This window comes from Ambystoma mexicanum, chromosome 1q (assembly GCF_040938575.1).
Source record: "Ambystoma mexicanum isolate Mex_15411 chromosome 1q, UKY_AmexF1_1, whole genome shotgun sequence".
Classification (NCBI taxonomy): domain Eukaryota; kingdom Metazoa; phylum Chordata; class Amphibia; order Caudata; family Ambystomatidae; genus Ambystoma; species Ambystoma mexicanum.
Genome location: NC_090922.1, coordinates 763,707,700 through 763,725,439, shown reverse-complemented (window position 1 = coordinate 763,725,439; position 17,740 = coordinate 763,707,700). Strand labels below are relative to the sequence as shown.

The window sequence follows — 17,740 nt, the reverse complement described above, 5'->3', positions numbered from 1 at the left end:
GCAAAGCTCTTTAAGAAAATCCTAGCGAACAGGTTAGCAGAGCACCTGTCTTCTCTGGTGGATGCGGACCAGTCGGGTTTCGTTCCTACAAGGCAAGCTGCGGACAACACCAGGAGAGTATGACACATAATAGAAAAGGCTGAACGCACCAACATCGAGGCTATTCTAGTTGCCTTAGACGCTGAAAAAGCATTCGACCGAGTCGGGTGGTCGCAGCTCTTTCGAACAATGGCGCATATGGGCTTTGCGGACTCCTACATGGGGATGTTAAAAGCAAACTATAGAAGTCCATCCCTAAGAATTGCCGCCAACACCTTCCTGTCCAAAACTGTTGCGCAGACGAGAGGCACGAAGCAGGGGTGCCCGCTGTCCCCTCTCCTGTACGCTCTGTTTTTGGAACCTCTCCTAGCAAGGATTCGACTGCAGCGCCTAATTAAGGGTGTGCAGATGGGCGGGCTGGAACACAAAACAATGGCATTTGCTGATGACATGCTACTGGCATTGACCGACCCGACCAGATCCCTCCCCACACTGATGAGCGAGCTGGAAGCATGTGGTGCCATTTCAGGCCTCAAAATAAACAAAAATAAATCAGAGATACTGAATCTTACGGCCGACCCCGTGGCCATCTCAAAATTGACCCAGGAGTAGGGGGTTGAGGCGGCAAGAGGCAAGATCATCTACCTCGGAGTGAAGCTCACTTCCAAGATGAGTCAACTATACGCTGCAAACTACCCGGACTTGCTCATCCACCTCCAAAAGCTGCTGACGAGATGGACGCCACTGTCCACATCGTGGTGGGGGCGCATCTCGGCGGTGAAGAGGACGATCCTCCCCAAAGTCCTGTATTACTTCCAGGCCCTTCCAATCAGGCTTCCCAGGTCTTTCTTTCGCTCTCTAAATAAAATGGCATCTGCATACATATGGCAGCGCAGAAGGCCGAGGGTGGCAATGACCACATTGACAGCAGCCGTTAAGGAAGGAGGCTTGGCCTTTCCACACTTTAAGCGGTATTACAAAGCGGCACAGCTGCACGTCGTTAAAAAATGGGTGGCAGATTATCCACAGACCAAATGGGCAATGCAGGACATAGCTGTGGCCAGGGGCCCGCTCTCGAACCTCTTGTGGTCTCACAAGAAGTATATACACATGAACACGGGAATAAGTGAAATACTGGGCGCTCCCCTCAACGCATGGGACTCAGCAGTAAGGAGAGGAAGCCTGACGCACCCCTCCCTGTTTATGCCGCTATTTCACAATCCCGACTTTCCACCGGGGATGGACCCGAAGGCCTTTACGGCATGGAAACAGGCGGGCTGTTCCAGACTTGGAAACATGTACAAAGGCCGGACGATCAGGTCGTTTGAAGAATGCGTACAAAAACTGGGAGTGGCGAGGGCAGAGAAATACTGATATGTTCAATTGAGTCACTGGCTGTCATCCCGGACCAACTAAGAAGCAGGAACGAGGGACCTTACGCAATTCTACGCAATTCTTACGCAAATCTGATAACGGATCCAGGAACGCGCCGGTTGATATCAACCTCTACGCACACCTGAACATGCAAGGGGAAGAACTATGCGGGATGTACATGAAAAGGTGGGAGAGGACACTGGGGATGGAAATTGTGCTCTCACTGGGAGGGATCCTGGCGAAATGTCGCCACCTTGACAAACTCCATCCACCTGAGGGAAATGTGGCAAAAAGTTCTGCTCCAATGGCACATTACCCCGAAGAGGCTGAAGGACACATATCTGAGCATGGACGGTCTATGCTGGCATGGATGGCGTCAAGGAGGAGACTGGAAGCATATCTGGAGAGCTTGCCCGACAATCACCCCCTCATGGAACGAGCTCAAGGAGCAAGTGGGGAAAATGGTCCAGGGGGCAAAAAGCCTAGGGGACAGCATATGGCTGGCCGGCATTTGGGACCCCACACAGAAAACACACTCTTAAGCGTCAACAGAAGGTGATTATGTTTTTGGTTGTAACGGCCTGGCTGGTGATAGCCCAAGGCTGGAAGCAGCTGACGCCACCGACACAACTCCAATGGCTAAGAAAGGTATGGCACTTTATAACTATGGAGTGGGTAACATGTAAATTGCAGGGGACCGACGAGAGCTTTCATACAAACTGGGATCCAATTCTACAGTACCTCCAGGGTGACTATATGCTCCAATGGTGCCCTCATAACATTTGTATTCTTAATATGTTTTGAAGCCTGAACTAGTATCCTTTTCATAAGACTGGTTGCAAAGTTAAGTCGTCTCGAGCCTATGGGAAGCAGGGGCAGGGGGAGGGTACGAGGGAGGAATGTTATCGATGTTGATCACGGTTGTATTTAAAAATCAATAAAAAGATAATAAAAAATAAAAAAAGATTTCCCAGCACGAGATGACAGTTCAGTTTTCAAGTATCAGGGCCGTTGATGGCCAAGTCTAGTTTCACTTGAAAGTCTATTGCCCTCGAGGACCTGATGGCTTTAAAATAATGCAACAAATGTTCCAAAAGTGGTGCCAACAAGAATTGCTCAGTGACCAAGACATCTGTTGGTACTTCTCCTTTCGGACCAGGGACCGGTCTCCCAAACCTCCGTTCCACACCCTGCTACCTTGAAAGAGGTGGTTCATCATTTTCTATGCGGAAAAAGGTAGAGCTTTGCCGCCGGTTCCTGCAAAGCCTTCGGATGCATGGATTGACATGACCAGCAAACCACAGTCCATGCAGGGCTTGAAGTCTGAGGCCTTTGTGGAAGTGGGTATTTTCTGCAAAACTTGCAACTCTGTTCTTTAAGCAAATAGAGCATATGGGAAACAACTGCGGCCATGATATATGATCTGATGAGCAATTTCTAACCCGCCGGTACACAAGTGTTTCTAGGCACAACAAGACAAGATGGGGAAATAAAGGGAGGACAAAATAACTACCTTACTAGGCTTGTGTCATTCAGCTGAAGCAACTGCATGGAAGGAGAGAAGTGAGGGGAAGTGCAGTTAACTCGGGTCCATGTGTTAAAATCGCGGCAAAAAGGATGTGGTTTTGCCGCCGCAATCCATTTAAAGGATGCGGGAGACAGCCCCGCAACTCCCAGACCCATTATACCATTTAAGGAGAGCGGGGGACAGCCCTGCAGGCCCCGCTCCCCTTAAATGATGTAATGGGGTACACCTTTAACGGGTCAAACCACGGCATTTTTGCCAAGATTTTATCACTGCATACCGTTAACTCACAAGTGCGGCCAGCGGGTGGCTCATAAGTGAAGAGAGAAGGGACTCTAGGGTTGCAGATACAGACCCTTAAGTGCTGTGGAGCCCGGAGGCAGTGCAAGGGCAACTGGACATGCAGGAGCCTGGGCCAGAGTACAGAGGGTGACCAGGTGACCAGTGCACGGAGCAGTCCGGTGCATCAGCAGGGGAGAGAAAGCGGAAGCGAAAAGGAAGGTCTTGAGTTGCTTCTAGAACCAGAGGTGGTTCTGCTCAAGTGTGAGAGGTTGGGAGGCAGTTCCAGAGGGATGCCCCAGCCGAGGAGATAAATCTGCCCACAACTCTTTGCTTGGAGAAGCATCTGACCCTCAGAGTTGGAGGTGGATAAGCGGAGAGCTCGAGAAGGAAGATGTTTTGGAAGAGAAAGTTGGAGGTAGAGAGGTCCCAGGCCCCAGAAAACCTTGTGGAAGATGCAGAGGGTTTTGAAGTTGATCCTTGCAGCCAGGGGGATGTCATGGCCACGGGGCCCAGAACACAAAAACCACACCATCTGGTGAAGGGGGCAATGGGTCACTTGCCTCACTTATGTCCCTTTGGGACTCAAACACAGGGGCCGTGGTTGGACTCAGTCCTGGCACCTTTGGCGCCAGGCTCATATAGAGATGGGAGCAGGAACCCTTTATTTCAGTGCTTGAGTGCTTTTATTTTACAAGAACTTTCCAGTTGCTGGAAGCCTTTATTCCAGAGAACATTCCCATGTGCTGACTCATCGGGTGTGGCAGGGCGCGGCAGCAGGCAGGCCAGAGCTACTGGGCGTGGCCGGGAACAAGACTATATAAAGCCACCGATCCCTCAAGCAAATGCTTTGCGTTACTTTGCACCTCCGTGCAACGGGACACTCACCACCGCCTGGACCAGCTACTTACCTCGTGATCCTGCAACAACAGCATCCTTACCTGGACCCTGGCTCGCACCTCATGGCAACGCTGCATCTTCTTGGCAGATCCCGAATCGACACTGCAGCACCTGCGCGCTCTGTCCCACGAAGCTGAAGTCCTGAAACGAGAAAACAAGACAAGGTTAGAACTCCCGAAAACACCTAACCTAGGGTCGCGCCGCATTTAAAACCCAGCACGCAACCCAAGGCACCATTAAAGGCTATTTACCAGCTGTCGGACCATCTCAGCCCTGCTCCTCCGTACCGCCGTCTCCGCTTCTTCTACCGCCGGCACCGCTACACCACCTGCAAGGGGAGAGAGAGCAGAGAAAAAAAGAGACATATACAAAGGACAGAGAACGAATTTTACAAATACAATTACAACAGTCGGAAGACACGTGGGCAAGTGGAAACAAGGCCAACACTTACCCACAAGAGAAGTGGACTAGGCGCAACTGGCCTGGACTCCGACGACAAGGGACCAGTGAAGGAACTCTGTTGACTTCAACAAGAGCCCCTGCCAGAAGCAGCAGGACGGAGAGCTCATCATCATTCAGCATGTGAGCCTCAAAAGTAGTGCAACCCCAGGGAAGCCACATCCAGGGAGAAGAGGTCTGGAGAAGCAGTTAGGGACCACAGGCTGCATACTCCTACGACCCCCCTTATAGTCACGCAGGAACCGCACTGGTCATCACTGCAGTTACCCACACGGATGCAGAGGTAGGAACAGACAAGAGGAGTTTCATCCCTAGAAGGGCTGCAACCGTGCCCCAACGCCTCCGCAGAGACCAGGTGAGCCTAACAGGGGAGCTAGTGAAGAGATTTCAGAGCTGGAGAGATACAATCCCTGGGCTTGAGGCCAAGGACAATTCTCGCAGTCCTGTTCTGGATAAGTTGTAAAGGTTGAAGAGTAGAGGAAGGAAGATTTAGAAGAGGATGTTGTATTAGTCCAGCCTAGAGAGGACCAGAGTTCTGGAGACGACGAGCTTCTGGGGGACAGGAACAATACCTCAGAGGAGGTGCAGCTGATAGATTGACTTCTTAAGAGACGTCAGATGTGAGGGGAGAAGGAGAGGGTGGAGCCGAAGATGACACCCAGGTTCTTAGCCTCACAGGAAGGAGCAGGAAGAGGGCCCAGAGTGGGCGGCTAGAGAGAATGAGAGAGAGAGAGAGGAGGGAGCAGGTGTCCCCAATGAGGAGGAGCTCAGTTTTACTGGCATTAAGGCGGGGATCATTGGCAGCACACCATTCCTGAATTGCAGCCAGACAGTCTGGTATGAGAGAAGAAGCAGAGGTGGCTGAGGGGAGCCTAAAAGAGAGCAGAGAGTCATCCACATAACATTCCAAATTGGAGCAGAAAGTAGCGATGCAGTGGGCAAAAGGTGCCAAGTAGTGGTTGAAGAGCCAGGGAGGGAGGTTAGACCCCTGGGGATGCAACCCAAATAGAGAGATAGGAGAAAGGAAAGACCCGAGAGGGTCAGTTGGTGAGAAAGGATGTCAACCAGGCTAGGGCCTGATCAGCAATACCAAGGTTGTCACAGAGGCGATTGAGAAGGATGGCATGGTTGACTGGGTCAAAAACAGAGGATAGATCGAGGAGAATGAGGACAGAAGGGAGTCGAGATTGGAGAGCAAGTCATAAAATGTGGCAACTCGATATATAGTGGTCCCACCTCGCCATCGCGATGGTGGAAACAATTCAGACCATCAGATGGGCTGGGCATTAGAAATCATGAGGAATCTGTGGGAGGAAAGAATCTATTAGAATTGAGGTTAGGAACGCGAGGAGTCAGGAATGACTAAAAACGTATTTGAACATAATAGAGGTTGGGGAAAAGTCTCACTCTCCCTGCAGTTTCCCTATTAAACTTAAAACAAAGGATTTGTCAATTTCAGAACGTCCCAAACAAAACCATCCTGTGTCCAAAGTACTATTCTGACCCATACACTGTAAACTATGAATTCTAAGGTGAAAAGGATGTCTTTGGGCCTTGAGTATTTTGCAAATGTTCAAAGGAATGGTGAAAATATATCTCCAAGAAAGACTTTTTCAAGCATAGAAATCACTGCTCCAGAGGACCTTCCTCTTTTCCCCTGGATTCTTTGTCTATGTTTTAGCTCATAAATAACAGTTCTTGGCATTAGCTGCATAGCAGCTCTCAAATGTCTGGACTTTGAAAGATGTTTTTTCTTCATCTTGGATTTCTTTCACTCGAGATAACTTTGCTATACAAGAACAGGAGATTCCTATTTTCATCATATTGTAAAAGGGTTTGATTCCAGAGGGTGGACTTTCTTTCGCTATTCTTTGTTACCACAGGTGATTAACAAAACTGTTGGGCCTTTTAACTTTCAACATCTTCTTCTGTTCGATGTTGGGCGTCCCAGCCTCTTTAACCAACACAGCCTGCTAACTATTTCCTGCATCTTTTTCACTTCCAACTTTCCTGGTGTATTTCTTTACCAGGATTTCTTTTTATACATTTGCGACTAACTGGTATACTCGTCTACCAGGCTTTCTTGAAAAAACACACACACACTTGTAGTTACCTGGTATACTCTCCTGCCAGGTCTTCTTGAAAACGCACGCTTGTAATTGCTGTATATATATTCTCATGCCAGGGCTTCTCTGAAGTTCACAAACTTACAACTGCCTGGTATACTCTCCTGCCAGGACTTCTCATCCGTGAGATTCTGCTCACTCTCCCACGGTTGATGGTTTCGCCTTATTAACATACTCTGTTTCTTATATATGGCCTCTTTAGCGTGTCTCATGCTAGCAACATGCATTGACAAACTTGAAAGTCTCTTCTTTTAGCAAACTACTTGTTCAGTCTCTCTCCGGTTTCATCAACCGTTCCTTCACTATCTCTTTTGACTTCATTATGTATAGTTCAGTTAGTTTGGTGTGTTCACCAATACGCCCAGTATTCACTCTGTCCCTTTGTGGTCTCACTGGTTTTGGATGGCATTTCTGGTCTCTTTCCCGGTCTGCCGGTAACCGTCTCGGTCTCCTGCTGCTCTCTGCTCTGCAACCATTTCTCCACTGCTTTCCTGCTTCCTGAGGCTTCCGCTGCGCTAGTCTGCTTCACATGGGATTCCAGCAAGTAAACGCCAGCGTACACCCAAGAGCCTTCTGGAGTTCTCACCATGTGTCATCTGCCATCAGCTGCCTTCTCCCATCAGCTTGCAGAGCCGGTTGGCTCCACAGATGTGTTTCCACACAGAAAGGAGAAATTCGCTCCTGCCAGCAACTCCATCTTGTTTCTTGCTCTGTCGATTTAAATGCCCCGGGCAAAGGTGTGCACTCGCTGCCACTAGAGAGCTGCCTGTGCTTGTTGATTCCCATGCTCTGCATTACTTTGCTCCTCTTCCACGCCACAGTGTTGGAGTAGTGGTCCCTTCCTCCTGAAACCACTGTATGCATTTTTGCAATAGGTTTACAAGGCAAACTAGGTTTTGAGGAAGAGTTTTGGAATTAACAAAAGTGTCTTGCATCATTTTACAAGGACGGTTAGATTTTGAAAGTTGGCCTTTGTACTGTAACAAAAGGGTTTTACTACTCTCCATGGATGGAAGAGGAGGAAACCTTACAACAAGCAATTATGGCACAGGGTATCAGATGTATCTTCCGAAAAAAAGGGGCATACTATTTCTCACCAATGATACCCTAACCCTCTCCCGGAGGTTGCCTCATTCCATGTGATCCTCCCTCATAACTTCCCCCAGGGTCAAGATCAGGTAGCAGCTGCCGTCCCCTAGCCACATGGGAGAAGGTCATCACTGGTAAAGAAGTGATACCACTAATGGAATCATCACAGAAAAAAAATATATATAGCTTTTCATCATTCCTTTAATTTGAATTCCTTTTCACTAGATCTTATTAATTGCTTCCTTGGTTTATTGGTTGCCAGGCCCATCGGAGAGGAAGGGAAATGAGACAGAGGAGATGTTCAGTATCTGAGGTAGAGCAGAGATTCAGGCTCCTGGGATAGAGCATGGCCAAATCCAGACCATGCCAAAATACACTAGAGCATTGACAGGATGGGGTGTAGGCTCTCAGAAAAACCAGGTGTCAACTGGGTCAATTACCCTCTCAGACTGGGGAAGGGGGGGAAATCAGGGGCAGGTACTGATGGACATTATTTAGATCAATTAAGGCATCCAGGCTGTCTAATCAGATGGAGAGCTATTTGGTGGACGTGAAGAGGAGAGCTACATGGGGATGGAGGACTGCTGCAGAGGTTACCATGGGGGCCATCAGTAAAGATTTTGGGACAGAATGTGTCCATTGCTTAGGTGGATCAGGGGAGGCGAAGGTACTTAAGGAAGCTCAGACCAAAGGGTCACTGCTGGTGTGCATATTGGGATGAAAGACTAAGTAAGGTAAATGTGAGGCTCGGATTGATTATGGCAGGAGAATTCTGTGATGAGTTTTGCTTTATCAGAGTTTGCTTAGGAGGCAAGTACTTTGGTGCAGAAGTGGGGCAAAAGCTCTCAAAGCTCCAATAAAGCCAAATATAAAAAACATGGGAGGTGGTTGAGGTGACGACCCATAAGGGAGCACCCCCTGGAAAGCATATATGTGGACATTATCCATTAAATTTAGGATACACTAGTCCAGTCCTAGGTTTTAACAGCGTTCTGGGACTTCTAGTCCTAGGTTTAAAAATGGGAAAATTCAGGAGTACAAATCACACAATGCAAAGTTAGAGGACTGGACTAGTGCCTCCCAAGTGAAAGGGATCATTTTGGCACATGGGTAAAGCAATCAAATCACGGATTTCTCCATTAACAAAACACAATAAAAAAAATAAAAAAAAACAAATACAACATCCTAAAACCCAATTTAAGATATTCAAACCAGAAATATTCATTTTTCAAAGCAGGCATTCTAATACATTTCGGGACAGTTAAGAATACATCGAGTCTAGTAAAGCAGCAAAAGAAGCAGAGAGAGATTTGAAGTTCCAACTACCAAAGTCCAAAGGTGGCAGAGGGGAGGGGGTGGGGGGAATAGAAGCATCCACCCCAATTACTCTTATACGGCACTTGTGATAGACCAGCAAGCACTGATTTTCTTACTGCGGGGAAGCAATGATGCAGATAAGGCCCAAGGGACGCAAATAGGAGCAAGGGAGGATAAGACAATAAGCCATTTTATTTCTGTGACAGTTACACATTCTCCAGTCTAGCAACACATGGAATGTTCGCGCCTCAATGGGAGCACATTCATAATTATAAACTCAAGGAGCTTTTCTTAGCACCATCACCGCTATATCACAGCAGAATCCCTTGACAGCACATGTTTGCAGAGTTCAGCTCACATTTTCAAATGCCGAGGCACATGCAGGGAAGGGTAGATAATGTATTAATGGTCACACTTTCAAAGGCACAATTAGTCCACTTAGCTTCTCTTCCCAACTTAAATATACTATGTACTTCTTTTGGGAAACATGGGTACTTTGAAATGATTGAAGTTAATACAATCATAACTTGCAAGGGCAATTTCCAAAATGGCATCAATAGAACGTACCAAAGTTAACAATGTTCACAACAGCAAATACTCCCACCCACCCTCCCCATGATGCAAAAGCTTGACCGACAAAATACCTTTTGATAAGGTCTCTCAGGTGATAGGCTGGAATGGCTGCATTTACCACACCTTTATTGGCAAAAATGTGATCAATCATTGCAGAATAGTTTGTCTGGAATAAAAAAAAATATATTTTTTTTTAAAAAAACAAATCAAGATGAAATTACATTATTACAAACTCTGGAAGCAAAAATCAGTGCAATTAAGATCCAGATCGAACGGGATGTCATTGCGATATTGAACAAACACTTCAATATGGATGTAGAATGTGGCATGGAGAAATTGGAGGTGGCTTGAAAAATTTCGATTTCCCTTATTCTACCAGGAGTAAAAATGCCATTAAGTTATATCAGGAACAGCTTTGTGCTATGCATGTTCCAGACTTTCTGAAAAGAAGTGCCAGTGGATTCAGAGTTCAAACCAGGTCTGAGAATTAAGCATTGGCTCTCATTCAAATAGCAAAAGGTATGACATGCTCAAGACTTTGAACAACACGATTTAAACAAGTATAGGTTTTACACATGAGATGGATGTTGTGCACAACTCTGCAACTGTTAACCAAAATGAGTTCATCTGGGTGCTTATGCAAGATGATCGCAAGCTATATAGCTAGAAGAGGTATGGATGCAGGCAATGCAACTGCTCTAAAGCTAGACGAAGATACAGTGAGATTCGACATCAGGTCTTTTCATAACATTTTATCAACACTCAAAACACCAGATGATAGGTCAGCAAGGTAATGTTACCCATTTTAGGCACTAATGCTCTTTTGGGGTTTTCAAATGGACTGAATTACAATGCTACAGGAGAGGCCTTCCGGTCTACTTCAGATTCAGCATGGGCACCACTGAAGTTTGTTGAGCAGGGGGACCAAAAAAGGCATTCGGACATGCTACACATATTGGTCACCTATGATGGAAAGATTTAGGTAAGTGTGAGGGTTCTGGCCTTGCCCAGTTCCCTTGACCACAGACACCCTCCTGGACACAGTGCCCAATTTAAGTACTGTCAGAGATACTTCAAGAACAAACCAAGTCTGTTCAAGAGTTTAAAATGTTGCTCCATAAGGGTTGTCCTTCTCTCGCCTCCCGTGGGCTTTGCGCCTTACCTAGCCCAGGTGTCCCAAAACCACATGTCACTAGATATTGGTAATCCCTACTTATCCAAAATATGACTGGCTATTGGCGAGAACCTAAAAGCAACCACCTTATGCATTTTACACACTTCGGTGTATCCCAAGTTGGGGTCTCACAATAAGAATAGTAACACAAATTGGTGCCTTTCAACCTCCGAGGTTTCACCCGATCTTCTTTGTTGTACTACTTGCCCTGATGCTCTTTTCTTCCTTTCCCCTACTATTACTCTCCCTTCTCTTCCTCTGTCCCTCCAATGTTACTCCACCTGATGTCTACTTTCACTACCCTCGAATATTCACCCCTTCTACCACCACTCCCTCGCTATTCTACACTCCACCCACACCTTCTCCCAGTCACCCTCCTTTCAATCCGAGTTATCCTCCACGCTCTGCTGCACCATCCTGCCTACGCCTGGGCTCTTGGTCTGCCTTCTCCATGATCTCACCCGAACAACCCACACTTCCTTGACCTGCCTACTTTCCTTTATCCTCCCCTCTTCCCTGTCCTTTGGCTCTCAGTCTCAGATGGTTTCACAGGCTAATTGCAGACTTCCTCTCCCCCAGTGGCCAGGTTACTATATGTTGCATTCAAGCGCCCCACACATCCTTTTGGAAAACGGGTCCACCAATGTTTTGTAATAACAACCAGCTAAAATCAAAGTCAAAGTTAGTTTGCGGGTTCTATGGAGCGTCTGGATTTTCGGTCTGTTTTACACAATGTTCCACTGTTTCTATGCTAGTCATCATGTACCTTATTGCTGAAATGTCTGATTAGGTCTCCACTGCAAGGAATCCAGATATCAGTGTTATGACATAGACCCAAACAATCTCAACAAAATGTATCTCGCTATTCAGGCTTGGATGGCCCAAAATTAATTATGCCTCAACGATGACAAGACTGAGCTAATTCTAATTAGAAACAAATCTAAGGTAAGTAACGTATCAAAACAATACACATTTTTCAACATAGATGGTCATGCTATCAATGTCGCCAACGAAATAAAAACTCTTGGGGTCTACATTGACTCCTCCCTCACCCTTACTAGACAGGTCAATGCCATGGTCTCGTCCACAGCCTACACATAAAAACCAAGACCCAGTAGACCCTTTAATTTCATCAGACAACAGTATTACTTTAGTTACAGCACTGGTCCTCTCTAGATAGATTACTGTAATTCTCTCTTTGATGGATCCAGCACTAGAAACATCAACAAAACTCAAAATAGTACAAAATAATGCTATTAGAGCGGCCTTGAATATACTTAAGAATTAACATATATCGTCGTCAACCAGACACATCCACTGGGGTCCAAGATAGGATTCAATTAAAAATCCTCACACTCTCACAAATGTCTCGCTAACAATGTACCAGCATACCTCAGCAACCAGATTATCAAAACCCAAAATAAACCTACACAGACTTCATACTCTAACCTCATTGTTATACCGAGATACAGAAGACAGAAAGCAGGCGGTTCTAGCTTCCCTGTGGTAGCAGCCAAACTGTGGAACACCTTCCCCACACAACTGAGAAACACCACATCCCTTTACTCATTCCGAAAAAGTCTAAAAACCCGACTTTTCAGTTTAGATCCCCAACAATAGACACTAGGCCTAGTCCTGACAGATTAATCCAAACTAACTGCTCACTCCTACAAAGAACACTAGGTAACGATTCAAAGTACCAGTGCCTGCAACCTTCAGTATCATATGCCATGACTGATATGTTCTTATGCTGTGACTAGTAATACTATAATCACACCTGATGTTGTCAAATGAGAAATTATATTGTGCCTCCTATTGCAATGAATATATGTATATTGGCCTACGCCAAGCTGCTTGTAAGTCACTTGCGAAGAAATCCGTGTTGCAAGGTCCTGACCTTAAAATCAATGTAAGCCGCCATTTTAGGTCAATCCGCCATTTTAGGTTTGCTTTGTAAAGTCACCCTGTGAGTTAAAATGGTGGACGATGTCATTCCAAAATACAACATGGCCGTCTTGACCTGTGTGTGCAATTAATATCTAACTTGCCTGCAGGCCACATGTTGAGGTCGTGAACTGAGACCTTGTCCTTCGTTGACCTGTGTGTAGAGGATTACTTGCGTCAATGAAACTACTCCGCAAGCATTTGTTAAGAACAATGTATTCAAATACTGAACTGAGAACACTTGTTTAACTGCATTGTATTAATGTTTGAGAAGACCTGCATGGGTAATCCCAAAACACACAGTTGCCGTGTAGGCTTGTTGATGTATGTATTAAAGGCAAACTAGTTACATGTGGATATGCGAACTCGGCATGAACCCTAGATCAGTAATGTATTAGTGCAATATTAACCCGAAGTAGGGTTGGACATCGTGTTGGCAAATGGTATAAAAGAGCAACGAATTCTAAAGTACAGCGTCTCTCATTGAATACACCGAACCACGCTGGAGTTCGCGGTGTTGCACTGAGGGCCGATAGCCATCTGATTTTGCTTTGTTCTTTGTAACTGATTCAGTATAAATTAAAGATCTTTGTATGTTGCTTTGTAACCCGTGTTCGGTGTATTTCCTTTTGGGGTACTCAGCCTCCATATTTTTGATTGTTTTCACAGTTGGCGCCCGAATAGGGACCTCAAGATTGATGCCGGATTATCGAAGGCTGACCCTCAGGGGCCCTACTGAACGAGACACGACACCTCAGCAGCGCTGCACGACCCGATCCCTGGACGATTAGCTTGTGGTCCGAGAACGGCATCTTGACGAGGGTCCACTTATCGAGGCAGGCAGATTTGCCGAAATCACGAGGTAAGATTAGTTAGGTAAGATTCTTTGAAATCCGATCGGATCTTCTTAGGAAATCGATCAGGTGAGTCGTGACCCGACTCTTAAATAATCCTGATAATTTGATTTTGGCATATTGTATCTGCAGACACAATTATTGACCAGGTAACACCAATAATTTGAAATGCCTGGGAAATTGTCTACCTACTTCAGGGCGTTATACCGCAGTGATAGACAATCTTTGGAATTTAGCCGTCCAGCACCACAGGAGGGGTCGCCGGCGTATTCTATGTACTGTAAGCATGGCATTGGAAATCTAGTGTTTAATGATATTTGGCACAGACAAACCAGACATGCCTCCGAACTTCAGTGGCCAATCAATAGTAGTTTTGAAATCCCTCATATTCAGTATTTAGAGTCAATTCTATTAAAGAAAAAGGCTAGACCTGCAGCATGTGATGTTTTGCAGAATTGGAAAAAAGAAGCGTTGCAGCAACTGTAGAGAAAAACATGCGCGCCGTCATTAGACGAACGCCGAAAAAGCAGTATTGAATGACCAAGATAAACATTCTGAGTCGACTAGGAATATGGATAGGGCTTTCTCACTTGGAATTCAGAAAATCTATCCTTCTAAAGACCTTCGTGTTTCCGACAAATTCATAGACAAATAGTTAAATGAACGAAGGCCTGGTGCCTCTGCGCCACCTGCGTATGTTCCTCTTCCTGCTGCTTTGCCTCTTCCTGCTGTTATTCCTGCTCTACCTGCTGTTGTCTGTTGTTCCTGCTCCTCCTAATGTTCCTCTTCCTCCAGTTACTGTTCCTCCACCTATTCCTCCACCCCTTCCTATTGCACCAGTAACATTACCTGCATGGAATTTGCCTGCTCCCCCTCTTCCAAGTGGTCTTGTGCTGCTTCTAGTCGATCAAGGTGCGGGGTCAAAGGTTGTCACTCGCAATACTATACCACCAGAGAAGAAACGTGATTTGATTGCATGGGCTAAGCATTGTATGGAGAGGGATGGTCAAGCTAATGTTTTTGCCACACTTTATAATATGGATAATTTTCCTGAGAAAAATGTTTTTATTGAAGGTTTAGGGATTCATTTATGTGTGATGTGGGGCAAATTAAATAAAACAGATCTCCTGCAAGGGTTAAGGGATCTAAATGCTTAGCGTCTTCAAGAGACACTGTGGAGAAAGTAAATGAGCATGCCGAGGTTATTTGAGTATAGAAAGGAGTTGGAAAGGTTACAGAATGAGGATGACGAGGGAGAAAGTATGTATGTACAGAAACGGTTCCTTGTCGAAAATCGATATCTGAGGAAGCACGAATTTGTATGAAGGACGCGCTTAGATGGATTTCATATATGTCGGTAACTCCAGTTGAGGTATATGACACATAGTATACGCAGAAATGCAGAGGAAAGTGATACAGGTAATGATAGAGTACCTACAGGATGATTGTGTAAAAATAAAAAAGATTAGTTGTCCCACAGAGTTATTGAGTATTTATAAGAGCTTTTTCACTTGACACTTCGACTGCTTTAGCACTCGACTTAGCTCTGTTGCTTAGTAAGCGTTGGGAGTCACCTACTTCTCAGTTGCCTATGAGAGAGGTTCCTCTGACATTTGTCCCGAAGGTTGCGATTGCGGCCGATGCTGCACAGGGTATAGTCGCTGTGAACATTCCTGCACATTAGATATCACATTTTGTTCACGTCCCGTTCTCAAGACAAGAAGTGAATACTATTAGACAATCTATTCCTGATATATGGAAAAATCTGACAGATTTCTATAAAGAAATAGAGGCTGTCTTGCAGTCCTCAGGGTTCACCTTAGGCGATATTGATTTGTTATTTCCTGTACTCATTCCCGTACATTTGTGGAAACAAGTTAGGACTATAGACGACATGCCAGGGTTGGGAGATACAAGGGCGAATGTAACTAGATTTGATGGAGAAAGGCCAGCTGGTGAAAGACCGCCCCAGGTGATACTAACTTTGCATGATAGAATCATTATAAAATTAAAAACCATAATCCCGGAGAAAAGAATTATTTGGGACAAACTTACAGCCTGTGTCCAAGGGAAGTCTGAGGGTGCTACCGAGTTCTTTAATCGGTTCAAACAGGTATTCTCGGATTTCAGCAGACAGGACTTAGGCACAAAGTCTGGGAAAAGGTTATTTGTGGAACTTGTGCGTGGATTGCTGCCTGACATCCAGTCACAAATTATGTCTTCTGAGAGCGCTTGGCAGGCGAAGTCCCAATCAGAAGTACTGCATATGGCTCAGTACTACGAGAATCGTGTCAATAATGAAAAAGATAGAGTTGAAAAACGAAAAGGTGATTTAAAGACTAAATTACTATTACAGCAAATTGTTAGAGGCCCCAGAGGGGGTAGTTCGCAGATTAGAGGTCAGTATGTTCCGCAAGGGAATGTGCCCTTGGGTCCTGTGAATATTAAGCAGTGTGCCTATTGTCGACAAGAGGGCCATTGGCGTGCACAATGCTCCGTCCTTCGACAGAGGTCGAATAACACATTTGGGAATATGGGTAGACTATCCAGAGGTCGCCCGGGTGTAGGGGGCCCTGGTAGAGGTCAGTTTGCACAGGATCCTCAGCAATCTTTTTTACAGGATAATCAGACTTCGAGTGCGGACACTAGGAACATATTTGATCATCCTTCTGCTGCATATCTATCTGAAGAGCTTCCTTTTGATGATAATCTGTTTCGTTACGATTGCCCAAAGCAGGGTTTGGAACCTACACCTATTCCCGTCAATCAGAAAGGTCCCTACGTTGAAATGGTGGTGGGAAATAGGAAACATCAGTTTCTGATAGATACTGGAGCACAGAAGTGTTCCATTGATCATTCACAGGTTCCAAAAATTCCACTGTCAGGGCAAACCAATGTTTCTGTAGGGTTTTCTGGCACACCAGTTTTGTCCAGTTTCTTCGCCGGTACCCATTTCTTTGGGTCCCTTTATGGACCACCGTCCATTTCTGTTCACTTTGAATTGTGGAGAGAATTTGCTGGGGTTGAACCTGTTAAAGGAATTGAATGCAGTAATTTATTGTTCTTCTGATGGAGTGCGCTTGACGATTTCATTACAGCAATTTTCTGTCTCGCAATTCTTGACTAGACCTGTGCCGCCAGAATTCATTGATGTACCAGAGAGCTTATGGGCTGTTGACGAAAACGATGTCGGTGTTTTAGAGATTGATCCTGTTAAAATAGTTTTGAAACATGAAATTGAGCTGCCACGCATTCCCCAGTATAAGATTTCAGTTGAGGGCGAGCGAGTTTTGAAATGCATTGTTTCCGATTTTGTGCATCGCGGGGTGATTGAAGAAATTTCAGGAAGTTTGTGCAATAGTCCGATTTTACCCGTGTACAAGAAAGGCGATAATGCAATTCCATTCCGTTTCATAATTCATTTACGTGCCATTAATAAAGTCGTTGCTCCGTAATTTCCAATTGTGCCTGATGTGACAACAATATTAATCATGATTCCAGCTACAGCTACTTACTTTAGTGTTGTGGATCTAAAGAATGCTTTCTTTAGTATTCCTATACACAAGGATAGTAGATACTTGTTCGTGTTCACCTTAAGGGGACGCTCGTTCATTTACTCGTGCACCTCAAGGGTATACAGAGAGTCCTAGCATCTATACTAGGGCTTTGAAAGAACAGCTTGATACCCTTGAATTGCCCTCTACTTGTACATTGCTTCAGTATGTTTATGACTTGCTTTTAGCTGCTGATTCTGAGAGTGCCTGCAAGGAGGGCACTGTGTTATTGCTTATTCATCTAGCTAAGCATAGTCACAAAGCTTCGCTTAAAAAGTTTCAATATTGTTGCCAGGAGGCCGCCTATTTAGGCTATCTCCTGTCAAAGGAGGGAAGAAGATTGACACCTGAAAGAATAAAACACATTTCTGGCATGTCTGTCCCAAATACACAGAAGGAAGTTAGAGCCTTGATATGTATGGCTTCTTACTGTAGGTTGTGGATCCAGAATGTTTCACTAGTGATCAAACCGATGTTGGCTTTGACAAAGAAGGGCATTTCTTCGCCATTGCCGTGGAACGCGGAACAGCAGC

At 45.5% G+C, this 17,740-nt stretch overlaps 1 protein-coding gene across 1 annotated transcript in view; it reads right to left on the bottom strand.

Annotated features, from left to right (window-relative positions):
* Positions 1-17,740, bottom strand: part of UHMK1 (U2AF homology motif kinase 1) — a 563,788-nt gene that overhangs the window by 323,626 nt on the left and 222,422 nt on the right. The window contains exon 4 of the mRNA XM_069641348.1: positions 9,753-9,847. Coding sequence (XP_069497449.1) covers positions 9,753-9,847 — 95 coding nt within the window. The remainder of the gene's footprint in view (positions 1-9,752; positions 9,848-17,740) is intronic.